At 40.7% G+C, this 22,947-nt stretch overlaps 1 protein-coding gene across 1 annotated transcript in view; it reads left to right on the top strand.

Annotated features, from left to right (window-relative positions):
• gpr158a (G protein-coupled receptor 158a) overlaps window positions 1-22,947 on the top strand; it is a 598,627-nt gene that overhangs the window by 383,805 nt on the left and 191,875 nt on the right. The window contains exon 4 of the mRNA XM_073054683.1: window positions 6,341-6,549. Coding sequence (XP_072910784.1) covers window positions 6,341-6,549 — 209 coding nt within the window. The remainder of the gene's footprint in view (window positions 1-6,340; window positions 6,550-22,947) is intronic.

A 22,947-nucleotide genomic window follows, 5' to 3' on the forward strand; every position in this document is an offset into this window, starting at 1 on the left:
GCAAATGGTAGATGGATCACCAATCAAGTTGTAGATGTCTTAGCCAATCACATTTCCACAATGCTGGCCCTCCTTTTTTTAACCACATGCAAGACAAACGTGGCTTATAGGTTAATCTATTTCACTGTTACACATGTTATTCCCACAGAAGTTTTTTTTTCTCTCCATCATAGGTTAGTTGCATACCTGGAGGTTCCAGATCAGTATCTCTGAAATGCTGTTCAAACTTATTTGGTGGAATGACTGGAACAGCTAAGCCGGTGTCCAATTCCATTTTAACTAGTTTATGGTTCACTTCTGGTGTAAGCCATATTGCTTGTCTATTGTTCCTTTTCACATTGTAAATCTCAAGGCTACTCAACCCTGTGTCATTCCCATCATTATAGGATTTTTCATCAACAACATGCAGGTTAGTGTTTATTTTTGAAACTGCAACTTGACTTTTATCTTTTACTCTTCCCTGTGCAGTCCATTTATTTTGTCTGCCCAACATGCCCTTTGTATGTGTCCAACTTTATTTCATTTTCTGCATGTTTCAACTTTAAACCGGCATTGGTTTGGCGTATGTGAGCCCCTGTCCACAACAGTGACACAATTTGTTTGGGCAGGCAGGTTTCCATCTCAATACTGCAGTTTTGTTCACACTCACTTTCATTTCTGAAATCAACTTAATTGCGTCTCTGTCTGCTGTTTCCATTGATGCAGTAATTTCAATTTTTCTTTTAAATGTAAGTTGTGCTTCAGTTAGGAGCTGTTTTTGAATGCTTTCTTGTAAGATTCCACAAACTAAATGATCTTTCAGTGCATCAATATGTCCAATAGCAAAATGACAATGCTCAGGCAACTTCTTCAATTAGCCACATATGCTCAAATAGACTCCCCTTCTTTTGAATTCCACTTATGAAACTAAAAGTGTCTGCAATCAGTAATGGATTCAGTTCTAAATGTTTCTGTATTATTTTTATGATATCAGCGAAGCTCATTACAGCTGGTTTGGTTAGAGCAATCAAATTCCTAAGCAAACTGTGTGCTTTTTTATCCAATACACTCAACAAAACTTGCACTTTTTTCTCATTGGTTATTCCATTTGCTTTAAAATATTGTTCAATCAATTCAGTAAACATATTCCAAACTCCCTGATGTAATCAACCATTTCTGCTTTTTTATAACTATTATCAGCCAGTACTCATTGTTTATGAACCAACAAATTCATCTAATTTCTGCCTTTTTAAAAAACTGGATTGCCTTTTGTTTTGTGAAGAAAATGTGCTGCTCCAAAGAAAAAGAAAACATTCTATGCTTGCTTTTTTTTTAACTTAACCACTTCTTGCCGTGCTTTTCAAAAAAAATTGAACATCCCTCTGCACTTCAGCAAGTAGGTATTCATCTCAGGTTCATTTAAAAAAAACCTCATTGCCACTCTTTTGTATGATTTGTCACTCTACAACATTAAAAATGAATTGAAATGAAAGCAAGAGAGCCAGTAATGCGATTCTAACTTCATATTTATTTTAACTGAGGCCTGCATGTAGCATGTAACATGTGGTGGGGGTGATGACGTATGCCATTTATGTACTTTCACATATAACCCACAATGCATTATGTAGGTTACAAAAATACTTAATGAAACAATATATTTACAGTATTACTCAAATATTACTGAAATATTAAATACACCACATTCCTTAATAACTGCTTGATGGGAAGTCTCTACAACGGGTAGTCAAAACAGTCCAACGCATCACTGGCACCAGTCTACTCATAATCAAGTAGATGTATACAGAAATGTGCTGGAAAAAGCCCAGTAATGCCATGGGGGGGGCCCCACCTACTCTGCTTATAGATTTGTGTCAGGAAGGAGGCTATGTAGCATCCGTACCAGACACAAAAACAGTTACTTTCCCAAAGCAGAAGGGCAAATCAACATCTCCCCCCACAAACCCACTCCTCCATACCCCCCATCACCACTACTTTATCATGTCAAAGTGACCTTACATACAAATCTTCCTGTGCCTACCGTCACTTTACAGACGTGCAATTAACCTGTATTATGCATTTATATTTACTGTATTTATTTTAGTATTATGTTCTTCATCTTATTGTGTTCTTTGTGCTGCATCAGATCAGGGTAATAATTATTTCATTCCCTGTTACACTTGTGTATGGAAATGACAGTAACTAATCTTGATCTTGCCCTTTATCTTGAAAGTCCATAGTTAAGGGCAGGGTATTTTTCACTCTAAGTGAACTTCAGTGACCACTGATCCCAACATGACTGAAATCTGGTGATACCTACAATGTCAAAGTGATCAACAGCCCAAATTACAACTGTTAAGGCATTAAGTTAAATACGAACTACTGGAATAACTTGGTATGTTGATCATTGACTGTGGCGGAAGGGAAAGAGTTGATGTTTCAGGTTGAAATTCCTGCAACAAGCCAGAGTGGAGAGGGGAGATGGCCAGTATAAAACGGTGAGAAATAAGGTTGAAACAGGGTGATACCTGGTCCAAGGAGATGTGCTGGGTGATGAAGGGAAGCCATTAGGAGAAGGAGAAGGATGGAGTTGGGAGAAAGGGGCAGGTGGGTGGTAGGTGGAATCAGAGAAGGAAAATAAAAAGGCATAAAAACAAGAGTTTCTGCAAATGCTGGAAATCCAGAGCAACACATACAAATTGTTGAATGAACTCAGCAAGTCAGGCAGCTCTATGATAAGGAATAAACAACTGATGATTTGGGCCAAAATAATCAAAATATAAAGGCAGATGGAGCTAGATGTGTAAAAGGAAGAGTGAAGGTGGAAACAGATGGGAGGGTGATGGGCGGAGTCAAAAAGACTGCGGCGCTAAAATCACATATGCGGTGACAGTGATAATAGGACCATTGATGAAGAGATGGATCCAGATAGGGGAGGCAATCCAATATGTGAAGTGTATTGGTGGATGGAACCAGAGGGAGAGGGGATAGGCAGTAAGTGATGAGGATGTGGGGCGAGGTGAAGTAAGAGAAAGGGGACAAAAGTGGGGGGGGGGAGGGAGAGGGACATCCGATTTCCTACAGTTTTGACTATCCATAGAGTTAAAGCATTCTGAATTTTACTCTAAGGTTTCATAAGTACTGACATACAGGAGTTGCCAGTCACAATTGCATTGGTTTAGCTTGCTTCAACAACAGTCAGTTGAGACATTTTTAAAGTAATTCCTCAAAATTTACCCTTTATTGAGTGCAATTTTCTTGAACTGTCTACTTATAGTACCTATTACCATGTTGCATTAAAATGTACCTCACCACAACTATTGAATTGAGTTTAATCACATGGGACATTTTTCAGAATTACGATATTTTAACATTAAAACTGGTATCTTACAACTGCCACTGTGTGTGTGTGAGAGAGAGAGACTGAGCCTCTTTAGCTGAAATTGGAAGAGCTTACTCTTGATGAATGTGGTCAGGGGAGTCTCATTCCTAATGATTGTGGAGGGATAAAGTAGGGACTTCTGCCCCTTTAAGCTTCCTCAGTAATTTAGATATATCCCTACTGTAGAACCGCTGAGGTAAATCTGCTGGACACCCACCATGCATGAGACAGGAAACTTCATTCTGTAAAATGTATATGGAGGAATATGGACACAGCAAATTGATATATGGCCCCACCTGAAGAAAGTCTTAATATGAAAACTTACATAACATCTTAAATCGTTAGTACTCATTTCCTCAACCTACCTTTAACATTATTGATTTAATTTAAACACAGGGAAAATATATTGTTAACTTTAAAATAAGTTTTTCCATCTGAGAATGTATATGCTCTGAAATGCTTTTTCTTGTTGACTTTAAAATATTCCCCAATCTGGATGTAAGGTTTCAGGAAGATGCCACAGATGGAAGTCTATGGAGCTCTCCCAGACCAGCATGTAAAGGTCTGCCATAAGGGTGAGGGAGGGGTGATCTTCTGTGTGAATGGCTTCCCTCCAAGCAACTGAGTCTCCTGATGGAATCTGTGCTGTGAGTAGCCTCTTACACAACAAGGTACAGGATGTTCAATGAAGCAGAAATGGCAGCAAGTTTGGCACCAGTGCCAAAGTACTGTGAGTTTCTAGGCATCCTGAGCATTGGAGTATTCATTTGGCAAGTGCTCAGTGCAGGAGAGGAGGACCACATGAGCCATGAACTCAACATACCTTACTCCTTGTTTTTGTGATGATTGCATAACCTTATGATGCCAGGAATCTACTTTTGATTAGAAGAATACAATGCCAATCGTGTAACGTTAATCATTTGTACCTGGCACTGCACTTGTGTATTATTACTAGTGCAATACTTGTGTAGATTGTGAACAGAAAAGTTATTGATGTAATTTAGTCATTAATCTTACACTAGTTGTGCTAGTTATCAATTCTGGGTGAAAGGTAAAGCAAATTTATCCAGAATTTCTGATCACAATCTACACTAATGTTGCACTTATTTTATGTTTAGTTTTGAGACTTTTTTCCCAATGAAATTCCATCCTGTTCTATAGGGCTGCTTTGACATTTAACCTGAATTTATAATTCAAATCACTTAGTGTTTCAGTGCTGAGAGTATCAGTTGGAGAATTTTGGAGACAGTCAATTCCTGGAAACTTAGGAACTGACCCAGGTTGTAAATGGCAAAGTAAGATCCCAGGGATATCTTTATAACAGGGCTGACGTTAACTTTCCTATAATCTCTTCCCTTCTTTGTCTATCCAAATGCAATTTCAATGCACAGTATAAAACTAGTATTTCATATGTTCATCACACTCTGAAGGGCATCTGATCTGTCAAAAAATAAATAGCAAGGTATCCCATGGTGACAATCTCTGATCGATTTCAAAAGCATTGTGTTGATTGGTGCAGCTGGATGGTAATTGTTTAGTGAAGCTCACTGGAAACTAATGCATTACAAGCCTTAGAATGACAAAATCATCCACTTTTTAATCCTGTGCACATGTACTAAATAATTTATTGAAGCTGATTATATTTTCTAGCATTCCTTTGTTCTTTGACATTCGAAGGACCACTAACATGATGAAAATAAATAATATGCGCAGCTCTGTTTCTGGTTAGGAGAATTCTGTGTACAGCACAGATGAACTAACAAAGGTAGATGATGTTACATCATGGGAAGTTGATTGACATACTATGACCATGTCTTTACAAAGTATCAGTGTGAGAATGAATGAAACAGTATTTAACAGTGGCTCTGAATGTTTGGCATCTAATATCAAATTAAACATTGTGCATGCATTTCTATGCAAGTTCTTGAATTAAATTAGACCTTGTCCTAAGCTTTGCAACCACTGATCCTGGAACACTCTGGCAGCCATTTACTCCTAACCATTGTCAACTATAAAACTATGACTCTACAAACCCACTTAACTTACTCTGCTGGGAACATTTTAAAATCATTTAAATAGATTTTAAAAGGTTAAAGAAAAAAGCCTTATTGAAACAATGAAAGTAAAACTAATTAATTTAATCAAAACACTTCAAATTACAAATAAAGAGTTAAACCAAATTAGTTCAAATATGTATCTTTGTCAAAGAGGATGCAGCCTTGGTGTGAAATAAACACCTGATGCAATGTACATCAAGTCCCTTTCCTCAACGTGTCACTATTTTATTGCTGGGCGTAATGGTGAGTCTTCCAGTGGAGTGGGGATGTAGACATGTTAACATCTGGTTCCACCTCATCATACAATTCTGCAGTTCAAAGACATATGTGTACTGTTTGTCTGGGACAAGATGAGAATCCCAGTGGCCTGAAGGGCTCTCCAAAGCTCTCACTCTGGTCAATTCTGCCCACTAAGTCTTCCATTTTATACTTGCTGGTTTCTGTAATCTATCAGCTGTGTAGTGGCCCTGTTGTGAATCACAACGTTTTACACTGCCATGTCAGATTATTAAGAAAATAAATGAGCTGGCTTCAAACTAATTGTTTTTTTTTAACCGTTTCTTATTTTACAAACAATTGCTTCTGTATTACTTTCTCTTGTAGGGACTGCTTGAATCTTACAGCACATTCTGACCTAGAAATTCAATTCTGCTGTATCTGTCTGGCCATTTTGTAGGCAGCTGATAGCCCAGTATAAAGGGTAACCCTTCCATGCTGAGGGTACGGTATCCACAATATCATGTGGTTCAGCGCCAAGCAAACATACAAGGGCTACTTTATCATACTGTTTATTCAGGACTCTACTAGGAATATTCTGAATAAATTAAATTGCATCCAATTAGATATGGTTCTGATTTATGCCTTGGAGCTTTTTTAGAACAACAACTTCTCTTTAAGGCCTAAAAGTTTGCAATGTATTTTTCAGGCAAGTTTAAAGAGAACTCCATTGGCCAGCATGGAAGTGTGTACGAGTGCCTTCCTTGTAGGAATGGGTGCAGCTCATGTCAGGATGACAGTCCCTGCCATGCAGAGGAAGACAAACACTTACGCATTGTCATCATCGCATTCCAAGGTTTCTGCATGTTATTGGACTTCATCGCTATGCTGGTGGTCTACCACTTCCGCAGGTGTAAGGTAAATGTAAAGATTCCTTGATTATGTGTTTGTGCTGCAGCTTCATGCTCTACTTTGAATTCTTGTGCTGGATTATTATGTAACAATGTTTGCTGAGGGAAGGATGTTTACACAGCTCTTGCTGCTCAACTTGTAGGAAGTAACAGGTATTATTTTTATCTGGGCGGAGGACAATAACATTTGTTATTGTCAGGAATATATTTAGAAACAACCTTTTATTGAGCAGAGGAACAGCTTCCTATTGCAGTACTAGTGGATTGTTTTAATGAGCAGTAAACTAGAAAATTTCATTAGTGATTCTTTTTCAGCTGAGTGCACATGGCAGAGTGATAGAGTGGATGCCAGTCGCATGGGTTCCGTGAAGGGTGAATCAAGGGTCATAATTAGCAAATGTGTAAAAATAGATCTCTTGGCCTCTCTGGAGCTTATTATTTGCTCATATAAATGCATATAAAAAGAGGTAAACTAAGAAAAAATTCTACAGATTACAGAGTCCACTGATATTTTAGTTCTGCTCCTGGTCTTCCAGCTGTCAGCCATGCGTCACCAAGGTCACCGAAAAGTTGTGGGTAATACTGAATTTGAGTGTAAAGCCTTTCCTGACAAACAATTGTTGGACAGTTAAATGTACAATTAATCAGGTATGAATAAAAGTGCAGGATGCAGAGGCAGTGGACCCTGAACTGACTGAGCACTTCCTCGAGTGCTTTAAGAACAGATGGAGGACCCACCTTCCACTGCCTACAGGAACGCATCCTTCAGCTGGAGATGCATATGATAATGCAAATCAGTGAGTTACCCTGAACTGTGGAGTTCTCTCGGAAAGAATGACTGAATGAAAAAGATAAGCAAGAAAAGAGGAGGGAATTTCAGCTTCTATTATAATATTGTGTTTGGTAGAAACTAGGCAGAGTGGGAGTTTCAGCAACTACAGTTAATAAAGTTAGGTCTTATGACAAGTAATTGACCCTGGATCCATTTAAGTTAAATCATCATGATTTCACCATTGCTACTATGATCGTTGAGACTGAATCCATTTAAGGATTATACTTCCAGTCACAAGCCCACTTGCAAAGTCAAAACATCTAATGCACCATGTTCTCTTACCCTCTGCCTCAGTATTTCTGCTGCTACATGCCTGAGAGTCAATGGACCCCTTGTTATCAGCTGTGGTGTAACCGCCATGGTAAATTGAGGAAGCTTCAGAACAGATCAGGAAGTATTAGCACCGTAGTGCATATGTCCACCCTCACAATCAGAAACCTTGTGCCCTGGAATATGCCTCACTCTGCCATTAGTAGAAACATAGAAAGCCTACAGCACAATACATGCCCTTTGGCCCACAAAGTTGTGCCGAACATATCCCTACCTTAGAAATTGCTAATACCATAGCCCTCTATTTTACTAAGCTCCATGTACCTATCCAAAAGTCTCTTAAAAGACCCTATCGTATCTGCCTCCACTACCGTTGCTGGCAGCCCATTCCACGCACTCACTTCTCTCTGAGTAAAAAACTTACCCCTGACATCTCCTCTGTACCTACTCCCAAACACCTTAAACCTGTACCCTCTTGTGGCAACCATTTCAGCCCCGGGAAAAAGCCTCTAATTATCCACATGATCAATGCCTCTCATCATCTTATATACCTCTATCAGGTCACCACTCATCCTCCGTCGCTCCAAGGAGAAAAGGCCGTGTTCACTCAACCTGTTTTCATAAGGCATGCTCTCCAATCCAGGCAAGAGCCTTGTAAATCTCCTCTGCACCCTTTCTATGGTTTCCACATCCTTCCTGTAGTGAGGCGACCAGAACTGAGCACAGTATTATCAAGCCAGAAGTCAGTGTGAGGTCTGAAAAGACATGTGCAGATATATCTAAAAAGAATGCAGAGCTGATCTTTTGAAGTTGCAACATAGGACCTGCTGAATTGCTCCATCATTTTGTATGTGTTGCTTTGGATTTCCAGCAACTGCAGAAATTTTCATGTATAGGACTACAAGTATTATGTTGATCACACCTGATACAAACAAATGAAAATCTGCAGACGTTGGAAATCCAAGCAACACATGCAAAATGCCTGGGGAACTCAGCAGGCCAGGCAGTGTCTATGGAAAAGAGTACAGTCGACGTCTTGGACCAAGACCCTTACCTGGCCCGAAACCTCAACTGTACTCTTTTCCATAGGTGCTGCCTGTGCTGCTGAGTTTCTCCAGCATTTTGTGTGTACACCTGATACGCTGCTGGTTACCTTGACAACAACCCAAAGTGTCTGGCATTTCTTGCTAAGATCACAAGCATGGTGTGCTGAACAGTTGATCTGTTTACCACTTCTTGCCTTTGAGATGGGAATATAATGCTTGATTAAATGTGCAGTTTGGTTTTACTTTTTTTAGCAGTCATAGTTTAAACACTGCATAAACACTGCATAGTTTATTTCTTGTGCATTCCTTTCCTTGTCAAGAATCATCATGATGTGATTTTCTTCTTAATTCTATTAAACTTCTCATTTGTGGGTTGAAAAATCTTCTTTGGCAATATTCGTTATACAGCTACATTTAAATAAGTGTAATCCTCAGGTGTGGCCAGCAGTGTTAGTCTGGGGGAAGACAGCCTCCGCCAAACTTGTGAAATCTTGTTTGTGTGGATGCTATGTGATGTGTTCCCCTGTTACAACTCAGTACCACAAAATATCAGACAGTACACCACATGCAGTTAAACGATTGAGCTTTATAATTCTTAATTTGACTATAGTGTTAGTAAAGAAAACATAAAGAAAAGGGGCCCATTTTACTGAGACAGTCTGTTGTGCATGTTGGAGCTCATAGTTTTCCATCCATTGGTTTCCCATCGATTTTCTCAGGGCGTCATCAACTCCTGGACCTGCACTCCAGGTCCACTCCATCCTGTGGTCTACCAGCTCACTCCACTCGCATCATCTCTCCTCATCTCTCGCCGACAAAAAGACCACAAATACCTCCTCTCAGACACACAAGAAAGGAACAACACTACCCTCATTGAATGGTGCACATTGCAAAGCCCCCATTATCTCTAGTCATAACCCAAACACTTCTGCTACAGAGAAACCATTACATTAGCAGTGAAACCTTACAGAGCATTATATAAGCATTACAACCATCTCTGCTCTTCCTATTCTGGTTTCTTGATTATTCCTGATTTCAATCATTCTGCCTAGCCTTGGAAATTCCTCTCTAAACAGTGAGTCATAAGAGTTCATGTATCTATTTAAACTTACTGGCCATTTTATTAGGTGCAGGAGGGAACCCAGGGTGGTTGCTGTAGCCCATCCACATCAGGTTTAGGCATGTTGTGTGTTCAGAGAAGCTCTTCTGTACATCACTGTTGAAATTTGTGTTACTGTTGCCTTCCTATCAGCTTGAACCAGTCTGGACGTTCTCCTCTGACTGCTCTCATTAAGAAGACATTTTTGCTCACAGAAATGCCACTCACTGGATGTCTTGTTGTTTTTCCCACCATTCCATCTAAACTCTGGAGACTGTTGTGTTGAAAATCCCAAGCAATCAGCAGATTCTGAGAAACTCAAATCAGCCCATCTGGCACCAACTACTATTCCACAAACAGTCACTTAGATCACATTTCTTCCCTACTCTGATGTTTGGTCTGAACAACAATGGAAGCTCTTGATTACGTTTTAATGATGTAAGTTACTGTTAGATTAATGAGCAGGTGTGCAAAAGTCATATATATATATATTCTTAGTGCCTAAGAATTTTGCACAGAACTATAGAAACTTTATGTATTGCATTGTACAGCTGCTACAAAAAAAAACAAATTTCATGACATATGTGAGTTATGATAAACCTTATTCTGAGTCTCCATTTTGGACTGAGAGTGAAAGGGGGCATGGAGAGGGGAATTATGGTTGCAAAGAGAGGAAGGGAGGGGGGAGGGAGAGGAAAGCACCAGAGAGACATTCTGTAATGATCAATAAACCAGTTGTTTAGAATCAAATGACCTTGTCTTGTGTCACAGGGCTGGGTATGTCTGCACGCCACCAACCCCACTGCTCCAGCATTCCTTCTCTGCCACCTGTCCCACACCCCTCCCACGGTGCTCCACACTCATCATACCCAACATCATTTGCTCCCGCCAGATTTACAAACTCTGCCTGTGCTCCACATTGACAAATACAGTACTATGCAAAAGTCTTAGGCACATATAAGACCATGAGACCATAAGATATAGGAGCATAATAAGGCCATTTGGCCCATCAAGTCTGCTCCACCATTTAATCATTGCTGAGCTAATTTTCCTCTCAGCCTCAATCTCCTGCCTTCTCGCTGTATCCCTTCATGTAATGACCAATTAAGAATCTATCAGCCTCTGCCTTAAAGATACATAATATCTTGGCCTCCACAGCAATGGCAAAGAATTCCACAGATTCACCACTCTCTGGCTGAAGAATTGCGACCTCATCCCCATTCTAAAAGAACGCCCCTCTATTTTGAGGCTGTGCTCTCTGGTCTTAGTCTGTCTCATCACAGGAAATATCCTCTCCACATCCACTCTATCAAAGCCTTTCACCATTTGATAGGTTTCAATGAGGTCAACCCTCATTCTTCTGAATTCCAGTGAACACGGGCCCAGAGGCATGAAATGCTCTTCATATGACAAGCCATTCAGTCCTGAAATAATTTTTGTGAAAGTCCTTTGAACCCTCTACAGTTTCAGCACATCCTTTCTAAATTAAAGGCCCTAAAACTACTCACAATACTTCAAGTGAAGCTTCACCAGTACTTTATAAAGTCTCAACATTACATCCTTGCTTTTATATTTTAGCCCTCTTGAAATGAATGCTAACATTGCATTTGCCTTCTTCACCACAGACTCAACCTGCAAATTAACCTTTAGAAAGTCCTGCACAAGGACTCCCGTTTCTTTGTGCCTCAGTTTTTTTTTGTATTTTCTCTCCATTTTGAAAAGAGTCGACCCTTTCAGCAAAGTGCATGACCATACACTTTCCAACTCTGTATTCCATCTGTCATTTCTTTGCCCATCTCTGAATCTGCCTTTCTTCTGTAGCCTCCCTACTTCCTCAAAATTACCTAATCAATCCGTAATTTTCAATGCCTTAGCAACTTAAGTGATCATGTTTCTTAGAAGTTGTAAGAATACCTGCCTCCGGCAGTGAAATCCAGAAGTCAACCACAATCTGCGTGAAATGCTCTTTCTCAGATCCTCTCTTGACATTTTACTCCTTACCCTGTGCTCTCTAGTTTTAGATGTCTCTGCCATGAGCAAAGGTTTTCTATTATCTACCTTGTCTATACTCCCGTAATTTTGTATAATTTTCTGAGGATCTTCCTCAGCATCCCCTGCTCCAAGAAAAACAAACCCGGTTAATCTGGTTTCTCCTCTTATCTGAAATGCTTCATCCCAAATAATATTCCTGGTGAAACTCCTTTGCATTTTTTCCAATGCAACCACATCCTTTCTTTAAAACTGCAACCAGAAATGCACACCATACCTCAGCTATGGCCTAACAAATTATTCATTATGCTGTGCAATAACCTACCCTATCTTATACTCCATGCCCTAGCTAAAGAACTCTAGTATCTCGTATGCCCTTTCACTACCTAATCCAAATGCACTCCCACCTTCAATGATCCTTGTACATTTGAGGTCTCTCTATTTCTCAGTCCTCCCTAGGATCTTCTATTCACTGTCTCTGTCCTATCTTCATTAATCCTCTCACTGTGTATTGCCTCACACTAATCAGGATTAAATTCCATCAGCTCAGTTTGCCAACTGATCAATGTCTTCCTGTAACAAACGACTGTTCACCTCATTATTAGCAATCTGCAAAGTTACTAATTATACCTTTTCCATTCATACTAAAATTGTTAATATACTGTATATAACAAAACGTGAGGGTTTCAGCAAATATCATCACACTCTGTCTTCTCTTACCAAGCGAATTTTGGAACTGTTTTGCCAATTTGAGCTCTCACCATTTTGAGCAGTTTCTTTTGTGTGACTTGGTCAAAGAACTTAATGAAATCCATGTATACTACATCACCTATCCATCTTCGCTCTTCAATATATTTTGACATCTCTTCAAACAATTCAATCAAAATCCAATCACATTTGTCAGATAGGATCTTCCCCTAACAAGGCCATGAGGACATCTTTAATTAGATGAAATGAAAGGGTTGGTTATCTCCTAAATGGAGAGAAAATACAAATTAATTCTTCAATACTTCCTGTGCTTCGAAGTGTGGATAGAGTTATATGTCAGATTTTTTTTATAATAACTTCCCAACCATTGATGTCAGATTCACAGGCTTAAATTACCTGGCTCAACCCTACTACCTTCTAGACTGAACAAGTCACATTTATTTTTTTCTAATTTTTCTGCCATGTCACCTGTGACCAGTAAAGTTTCAAAAATCTTTGTTAGGCCTTAGTAATCTCCTCCCTTTCATCCCACAGCAAACAGGGCTATACTTCATTAGGTCACGGGATTTATTCACCTTTATATCTAGTATGATAATCAAAGACTCCTCCAATTTAGTGATAACCTGTTTACTATGTTTACAATACCCTGAATTCTCCAACAATCTCTCCAGTGAATGCAGATGAGATGCACAGTAATCCTTTCAGACCTTGCTGTAATTTCTGCAATCATGCACAGATTGCCATTTTTGTCCTCAGTGAGCTCTAATCCTTCCCTAGTTCTTGACTCATTCAGTCAAGAAAGGCAGTAGGGTTGAGCCAGGTAATTTTAAGTCTGTGAGGCTAACATCAATGGTTGGGAAGTTATTATAAAAAAAATGATGTACAGCTCTATCCACACTTAGAAGCAGAGATGTCTTATACTAATAAAATTATTTGGGATTTTCTTTAAATTTTCTCCACCAGTAACATTTTGTGCTCCTTCTTTGCCATCCTGGTTGCTTATGTACCTATTATATTTTCTGTAGTCATGAAACCCATGTTATCAGTTGTCTATACCTACTGGGCAAGTGATTGAATGGTCAATAGGAGGTAGTAACCTTAGTACTTTGCCTGCTGCATGCTTCCTTTTATCTTCCTTTATCTAATCCTTAATGTCCCTTGGGCTTATTGGCCTTAACTTTCACTCTGATAACTTTAATTAGTTCAGTCTTGAAAGAGATTCCATTAATGAATTAAGACCTACCTTGAAGCAACTGCTTTCGGTCTATTTTTACCAAGTCCATAAGACCATAAGACATAGGAGCAGAATTAGGCCATTCAGCCCATTGAGTCTGCACTTCCATTCCATCATGGCTGATCTCAGATCCTACTCAACCCCATACACCTGTCTTCTCACCAGATCCTTTGAAGCACTGACCATTCAGGAAACATCAACTTCTGCTTTAAGTATACCCATGGAGTTGGCCTCCACCGCAGTCTCTGGCAGAGAATTCCACAGATTTACTACTGTCTGGCTAAAAACCATATAACCATATAACAATCACAGCACGGAAACAGGCCATCTCGGCCCTCCTAGTCCGTGCCGAACTCTTAATCTCACCTAGTCCCACCCCACCTACCCGCACTCAGCCCATAACCCTCCACTCCTTTCCTGTCCATATACCTATCCAATTTTACCTTAAGTGACACAACTGAACTGGCCTCTACTACTTCTACAGGAAGCTCATTCCACACAGCTATCACTCTCTGAGTAAAGAAATACCCCCTCGTGTTTCCCTTAAACTTTTGCCCCCTAACTCTCAAATCATGTCCTCTCGTTTGAATCTCCCCTACTCTCAATGGAAACAGCCTATTCACGTCAACTCTATCTATCCCTCTCAAAATTTTAAATACCTCAATCAAATCCCCCCTCAACCTTCTACGCTCCAATGAATAGAGACCTAACTTGTTCAACCTTTCTCTGTAACTTAAGTGCTGAAACCCAGGTAACATCCTAGTAAATCGTCTCTGCACTCTCTCTAATTTATTGATATCTTTCCTATAATTCAGTGACCAGAAAAACATTCCTCCTTACTTCATTTCTGAACAGTCACCCCTCAATTTTGAGGCTGTGCTCTCTAGTTCTGGACACCCCCACCATAGGAAACATCCTCTCCAAATCCACCCTGTCTAGTCCTTTTAATACTTGGTAGGTTTCAATGAGATCCCCACGCATTCTTCTAAGTTCCAGTGAGTCCTGTAATAAGATTTTGAAATTCAGGGTCTTAATTTCTGGACCTTCCTTATCCCTTTGAATAACCACTTTAAAGACTATAGAATTCTAGTCACTATCTCCTATTGACAATTAAATCACTTGCCCAGTTACATGCCCTAATGCAAGGTCTAGTACCGCCCTTTCTCCAGTCGAACCATCTTCATACTAGTTCAAAAAGCTCTCCTGGGTGCACTTTAAAAAATGTCAACCCCGCTGTATCTTACGCACACGTTACCTCTTGTCCTCTTTTTATTCTTCTTTGTATTGCTCCTGGAAAACCATCCCTTTCTTCTCATACAGCCATGTCAAGTTTTATTTGATAGCATTTCTGTGAAGTGTCTTCAGGCACTTTATTATGTTAAAAGTTCAATATAATTACCACTCATTGACCTTGTATTATGGTATGAGGTTAGTTGATTTATTTGCAGTCAGAACATATTATTGGCCCCGAGGATGGAGTAGCTAATATAATAATTAAGAAATCTGGCAAGCTGGAAATGCTTTTAAAATGCAAGCTAGTTAGCTGGCTGGTGCTTCAAGGGAGTTAGGACTGCGCCCAATCAGTGAATGGGAGCATAAGAAGAAACGGCTACTTCACACAGGTATAGATAGGGTAAAGGTAAACAAAATTACCAGGAGTATAGATCGGGTAAATGCAAGCATGTCCACAACTGAAGATTTAAAAAACAGCCTTTCACGGCAGTTTTCAGAGTTGGAACTGTGCCCAATCAGTGAATAGGTGCATGAAAAGAAGTGGCCATTTCACACGGGTATGCGATTGAAGATTTAAAAAGCAGCGCTTCACAGCAGTTCAAGCTGTGCCCAATCAGTGAACGGGATTCATTAGAAAGAGCGAATTAAAAAAAAAGACAAGGGTAAGTGGAGTGCACTTTGTGTGAGTGTTAGAGTTGCTTTGGCTCACCACGCTTAGGTGAGATCAGGCATTCCTTGTTTGTTCGGCCACATTAATACAGTAAGAATGATTCCAGGGGCTGTGTTGTGTTCTTTGTGTGAGATGTGGGAGTTCTGAGAGAGCTCCAGCGTTCTAGATAACCACATCTTCACCGTGCAATAAGATGCAGCTCCTCAGAGGTAGTGTTAAAAAACTGGAGCTGCAGCTCGATGGATATTCAGCTCATAGAGGAGACTGAATAAGTAATAGGAGCTCCAGGGAGGTAGTCACCCCTAGGATAATGAAGGCAAGACTTTGGATGTTGGCTTCATGGAATTTAACAAGGCATTTGACAGGGTCCTGGAAGGGAGGTTGGTCAAAAAAGTTTGGCATTCAAGATGAGGTAGTAAGTTGGATAAGACACTGGCTTTGTGTGAGAAGCCAGACAGTGGTCTTGGCCCGAAACGTTGACTGCTCCTTTCAACAGATGCTGCCCGACCTGCTGAGTTCATCCAGCTTGTTTGTAAGTGGTAGCAGATGGTTACCTGTCTGACTTGACTACTGGAGTGCTGCAGGGATCAGCGCTGGGTTTGTTGTTGTTTGTCATCTATATCAATGATCTGGATGATAATGTGGTTAACTGGATCAGCAAATGTGCAGATGAAAGGGGAGGTAGTGGACAGCGAGGAAAACTACCAGACTGGGATCTGGAGCAGCTGGAAAAAGGCAGCTTTTGTCTGAACTTAATGTAGACAAGTGTGAGGTGTTCCACATCGGTAGTACCAACCAGAGTAGGTCCTACAGAGTGAACTGTAGGGCATTGAGGAGTGCTGTAGAACAGAGGAATCTGGGAATACAGGTCCATAATTAATTAAAAGTGGCGTCACAAGTAGATAGGGTTGTAAAAAAACTTTTGGTACATTGGCCTTCATAAATCAAAGTACTGAGTACATAAAATTAGATGTTATATTGAAATTGTATAATGCATTGGTGAAGCCTAATTTTTAGTATTGTGTGCACTTTTGGTCATCTCCCTACAGGAAAGACATAAATAAGGTTGAAAGAGTACAGAGAAAATTTACAAGGATGTTGCTGGGACTGGAGGACCTGAGTTATATAGAAAGATTAGGAGTTTATTCCTTGGAAAGTAGAAGATTGAGGGGAGATTTGATAGAGGTATACAAAATGAAGAGAGGTATAGATCGGGTAAATGTAAGCAGGCATTTTGCACTGAAGTTGTGTGGGACTACAAGTAGAGGTTAAGGGTGAAAGGTGAAAAGTTCAAGGGGAACATGAGGGGGAACTTCGTCACTCAGAGAGCGGTGAGAGTGTGGAACGAGTTGCCAGCACAAGTGGTGCATGCAATCTCAATTTCAATGTTTAAGAGAAGTTTGATTAGGTGAATGGATGGTAGGGGTATAGAGGGCTATGTTCTCACTGCAGGTTGAAAGGAGTACATAGTTTAAATGGTTTGGCATGGACTAAATGGGCCAAAGGGCCTGTTTCTGTGCTGTACTTGTCTATGACTCTAGGTTGCAGGAGACAGGTAACTGGGTGACTGTCAGGAGAAGAAAGTGAAATGGCCAACCGTTACAAGGTACTCCTGTGGCCATTCCCCTCAATAATAAATATATCTTTTAGGATGCTGTCAAGGGGGACAAACTATCAAGGGAGAGCTGTAGCAACTAGGTCCCTGGCACTGAGTCTGGCTCTTCACCTTAGAAGAGAAGAGAGGTGAGGAGGAGTGCAGTAGTGATAGGAAATCCCTTAGAAGAATTCTGTGGGCGCCATAGGGACATGTTGCATCACAGGTGCCAGGATCAGGGACGTCTCAGATCAGGTCCACGGCATTTTAAAGAGGGGTGATGAGCAGGTTGGTTCCTACCTCAGTACCAACGACATAGGGAGGAAAGGAGAGGAGATCCTGAAGAGATATTTTAGGGAGCCAAGTAGAAAGCTGCAAAGCAGGGCCTCCAGGATAGTAATCTCTGAATTGCTGCCTGTGCCATGTGCCAGTGAGCTTCAGAATAGGAGCACTTGGCAGATAATTACGTGGCCGAGGAACTGGAGCAGGGAGCGGGGTTCCGATTTCTGGATCATTGGGACCTCTTCTGGGGATGGTATGACCTGTACCAAAGGGACTGGTTACCCCTGAACCTAAGGGGAATAAATAATCTTGCAGGTAGGTTTACAAGGGCTGTTCAGGAGGGTTCAAACTAATTTGGCAGGGGGATAGGAACCTGAGTGATAGGGCTGAAGATGGAGCAGTCAGTTTACAAACAGAGGCAGTGTGAAGTCAGACTGCTAGCAAGGAGAGGATGGCGCTAGGGCGAAATTCAATAGGTTCAATAGGTACAGTTAATGTCAGAGAAATGTATACAATATACATCCTGAAATTCTTTTCTTTCGCAAACATCCACAAAAACAGAGGAGTGCCCCAAAGAATGAATAACAATTAAATATTAGAATCCCAAAGACCCGCCAACAACTCCCCCTCCCATGCGTAAGCAGCAGCAAAGACATGACCCCCCACCCCCACCAGCAGAAAAGCATCAACACCCTCTACTAAGCACTCAAGCATGCAGCAAGCGTCAATAAAGACACAGATTTGCAGTACCTTAAAGACTACTCGTTCACCCAGTAATTCAACATACCACCGGCTCTCTCTCTCTCCCTAATAAAGGAAACGAAGTGTCCCCGTTGCACTCAATGGGATGAGTAATGTAAAAGGGAGACAAATCAAAAGGGGTGATGAATTCAGGACTGAAGGTCTTATATTTGAGGCATGCAGTGTACTGAATAAGGGAGATGAGTTTGTAGTATGGTTACAGATTGGCCTGTATGATGTTGTGGGCATCACTGAATCATGGGTGAAAGAAAAATATAGCTGGGAGTTTAACATTGTATTGAGAGGACAGACAGGAAGGCAGAGTGGGTGGCGTGGCTCTGTTGGTAATAAATGAAATCAAATCCTCAGAAAGAGGTGACATAGGGTCAGAAGGTGTAGAATTGTTGTGGGTAGTGGTAAAAACTGCGAGGGTAAAAAGACTCTGCTGGGAATTATATACAGACCTCTGAACAATAGCATAGATGTGGGCTATAAATTATAACAGGAGATAAAAAATGAATTTCAAAGGGCGATGCTACAATAGTTCTGGGGGATTTCAATGCGCAGGTAGATTGGGGAAAATTAGGTTGGTACTGGATTCCAAGAGGGGGAATTTGTAGAATGTCTACATGATGGCTTTTAGAGCAGCTCATGGTCGAGCCCTTTAGGGGATCAGCTATTCTGCACTGGGCATTGTGCAATGAACTGGAATTGATTAGAGAGCTTCAGGTCAAGGAATCCGTAGTAGCAGTGATCATATGTGATAGAATTTATTTGAGAAGGTGAAGCTAAAGTCAAATGTAGCAGTATTATAGTTAAGTAAAGGGAATTAGAGAGGTGCAGGACAAAGGTGATTGGAAGGGGGCACTAGTAGGGATGACGGCAGAGCAGCAATTGCTGGAGTATCTGGGAGTAATTAGGAAGGTGCAGGATAGATACACCCCAAAGAAGAAGAACGGCAGGATGATGGAAGCTGACAAGGGAAGCCAAAGCAAAGAGAGGATGTAAGATAGAGCAAAAAGTAATGGTAAGTTAGAGAATTGCAAAGCTTTCAAAAACCAACAGAAGGCAACAAAAAAACCATAAGGAGAGAAAAGATGAAATTTGAAAGAAAGCTAAGCAATAATATCAAAGAGGATACCAAAAGATTTTCAGATACATAGTGAGACAAGACTGGATATTGGACCACTGGAAAATACTGCTGGAGAGATAGTAATGTTATACAAGGAAATGGCGGACGGACTGAATATATATTTGCATCAGTCTTTACTATGAAAGACACTAACAGTATGCCAGAAGTTTGAGAGTGTCAAGGGGCAGAATTGAGTGCCGTTGCTATTACTAGGTGCTTGGGAAACTGAGAGGTCTGAAGGACAATAAGTCACCTGGAACAGATGGACTACACTCCAGGGTTCTGAAAGTGTTAGCTGAGGAGATTGTGGAGGCATTAGTAATGATCTTTCAATTACGACTATGGTTCCTGAGGACTGGAAAATTGCAGATATTACTCCACTCTTCAAGAAGGGGGCAAAGGCAGAAGAAAAACAATTATAGGTCAGTTAGTCTGACCTCAGTGGTTGGGAAGGTATTGGAGTCAATTGTTAAGGATGTGGTTTCAGGGCATTTGGAGGCATTTGACAAAATAGGCCAGAGTCAGCATGGTTTCCTTAAGGGAAAATCTTGCCTAACAAATTTGTTGGAATTTGTTGAGGAAATAACAAGCAGGATAGACAAAGGAGAATCAGTGGATGTTGTGTACTTGGTTTTTCAAAAGGCCTTTGACAAGGTACCACACATGACACTGCTTAGGAAGATAAGAGCCCGTGATATTAATGGAAAGATAGTGGCATGGACAGAGTATTGATGAATTGGCAGAAGGCAAGGAGTGGGAATAAATAGAGCTTTTTCTGGTTTGCTGCCGATGACTAGTGCTTTTCTATGGAGGTCTGTGTTGGGACCACTTTTTTTTACTTTATATTTCAATGATATGGATGGTGGAATTGATGGCTTTGTGACCAAGATTGTGGACGATACAAAGTTTGGTGGAAGGGCAGGTAATGTTGAGGAAGCAGAGAGGCCATGGAAGGATTTTGACAGATTAGGAGAATAGGCAAAGAAGTGGCAGATGGAATACAGTGTCAGGAAGTGTATGGTCACACACTTTGGTAGAAGAAATGAAAGGGTTGCCTATTTTCTAAATGGAGAGAAAATTCAAAAATGTGAGGTGCAAAGGGTCTTGGGAGTCCTTGGGCTGGATTCTATAAAGGTTAATTTGCAAGTTGAGTCTGTGGTGAGGAAGGCAAATGCAATATTAGCATTTATTTTGAGAGGACTAGAATATAAAAGCAAGGATGTAAAGTTGAAGCTTTATAAGGCAATGGTGAGGCCTCACTTGGAGTATTGTGAGCAGTTTAGGGAAACTTATCTTAGAAAGGATGTGCTGAAACTGGAGAGAGTTCAGAGGTGCTTCACAAAAATGATTCCAGCTTTGCATGGCTTGTCACATGAAGAGCATTTGATGGTTGCCGGCCTTTATTCACTGGAATTGAGAAGAATGAGGGGTGACCTCAATGAAAGGAATTGAATGCTGGAAGGCCTTGATAGAGTGGGTGTTTCCTATGGTGGGAGAGTCTAAGGACAGAGGCCACAGCCTCAGAATAGAGGGGTGTGCTTTTAGAATGGAAATGAGGAGGAACTTTAGCTGGAAAGTGGCGAATCTGTGGAATTCTTTGCCACAGGCAGCTGTTTAGGCCAAGTCTTTATGTATATTTAAGGCAGAGGCTGATAGATTCTTGATTGGTCAGGACATGAAGGGATATGGGGAAAAGGCAGGAGATTGGGGCTGAGAGGGATACTTGATGAAGTGGCGGAGCACACTCACCAAACCAAGTGGCCTAATTCTGTTCCTACATGGAAAGTTAAACCTGGCAATAGTTCACTGAATGGTAAAGGGAGTGCGAAGAAATGTGACAATTTTAGGTTCCTCTTTTGGCAGGTTATAATTGTTATCTGCTGTAGTTTGCTCTTCTAAGGAAGTGAACTCATGCCCTGTACTCCACCCCTGTCCCAAAAGAGTTTATTTCACCTATTCATTCCTTTGAGATGGGAATGCTACGCCTGGTCAAGCATTTTAAAAACAGCCTTCAAATCCTTATTACTCTTGTACTCTTACATAACATTTAATTTCTTGCGTTCTTCTCATTGAATTTGTTAAGTATGATCGTAAAGTAATGTTTTCTTTCCTTCTATTAAGCCTACCCCTTAAGGTAATGAATTATTTGTTTGAATTCTGGAAACATGCATTAAAATGTGCATTAAAGTATGCCCACTGAGTCCAAATGTCATTTATATTCACTGAAGAACCAAAGCAATTGGACCATGAATAATGACGGATAAATCAGCAACGGGTATTGAAGCAGCACCAACCACTATTTACACTCAGAGGCCCCTTGATGAGGAACATCCTGTACCTAATAAAGTGCTACAAACACCATTTTGGTTCGTTCTCAACAACAACTGAACCGCTTGACCATGTCTGCATGCTTTTATGCATTCAGTTGGTGCCACATGATTGGCTAATTAGATAATTTGCATTAACAACCTTGAGTACAGCAGTACCTGATAAAGTGGTCACTGAGTATTTAAATTTTGCAAAATCATTCCAAGATGCTTAGATGGAGCATTTATCCAATTGAATATGAGCTAGTCAAGAAGTTATTAGGGCAGATGCTTGGTTGAAGTGGAGGGCTTAAGGAGTGAATTCAAAGAGCAAAGAGAGTCATGATGCTTAAAGTGAGATTCCAACAATTTGCAGGTAATCCCTTGCTGGCTGAACGATCAAGTAGCAGACATTGATTAAAGCAGGGAATGCAGGAGACCCTATATGGGGAGGAGATCTCAGAGGATGGTTAACCTGTAGGATGCTGTGATAAGGTGTTTTGAGAGAATAAATTCATGACTGAGCAAGGGCAAGGACCCGCTGCAAGTTGCCTACTTCCACAACAGATGTGCAGCAGACACAATCTCGTCGGCTCTCTTCCTGCCCTTGGACACCTGGACAAGTGCAATACCTGTGTCAGGCTGCTGATTATTGATTACAGCTCAGTATTGAATACTATCATTACCTCAGTAACGACTAACAAGTCTCAAAGCCTGGCCTTAGTACCTCCCTCTTCAAGTGGATCCTTGGCTTCCTCATCAGGAGACAGCAGTCAGCGTGGACCAGTAGTAACATCTCCTACTGACTACAGGTGCACCTCAAGCATTCATATTTAGCTTACTGCTCTACTCTCTCTATGTCAGTGTGGCGAGACAGTTCAAGTGGTATCTATAAATTCAATGATGTGACACCACTGTTGTTGGCTGAATCTCTAATGGTGATGAATAGGTGTACAGGGGTGGGGCAAATCAGCTAGTTGAGTGGTGTCACACTGACAACCTTGCACTCAGCATTAGTAAGAACAAGTAATTGATTATGGACCTCAAAAAGTGCAAGTCAGAAGATCACACATCAGTCTTCATTGTGGAGTCAACAGTGCAAAGGGTGAGCAAATTGAAGTTTGTGGGCTTTAATATCTCGAAGGATCTATCCTGAGCCCACCATATTACTGTAATCACAAAGAAAGCATGAGAGCAGCTAAACTATATTAGTTATTTGAGGAGACTTGGTACAGATGGGTCATGGACAGCAGACTGACTGGTTGTATC

Source organism: Hemitrygon akajei, chromosome 8 (assembly GCF_048418815.1).
Source record: "Hemitrygon akajei chromosome 8, sHemAka1.3, whole genome shotgun sequence".
NCBI lineage: Eukaryota > Metazoa > Chordata > Chondrichthyes > Myliobatiformes > Dasyatidae > Hemitrygon > Hemitrygon akajei.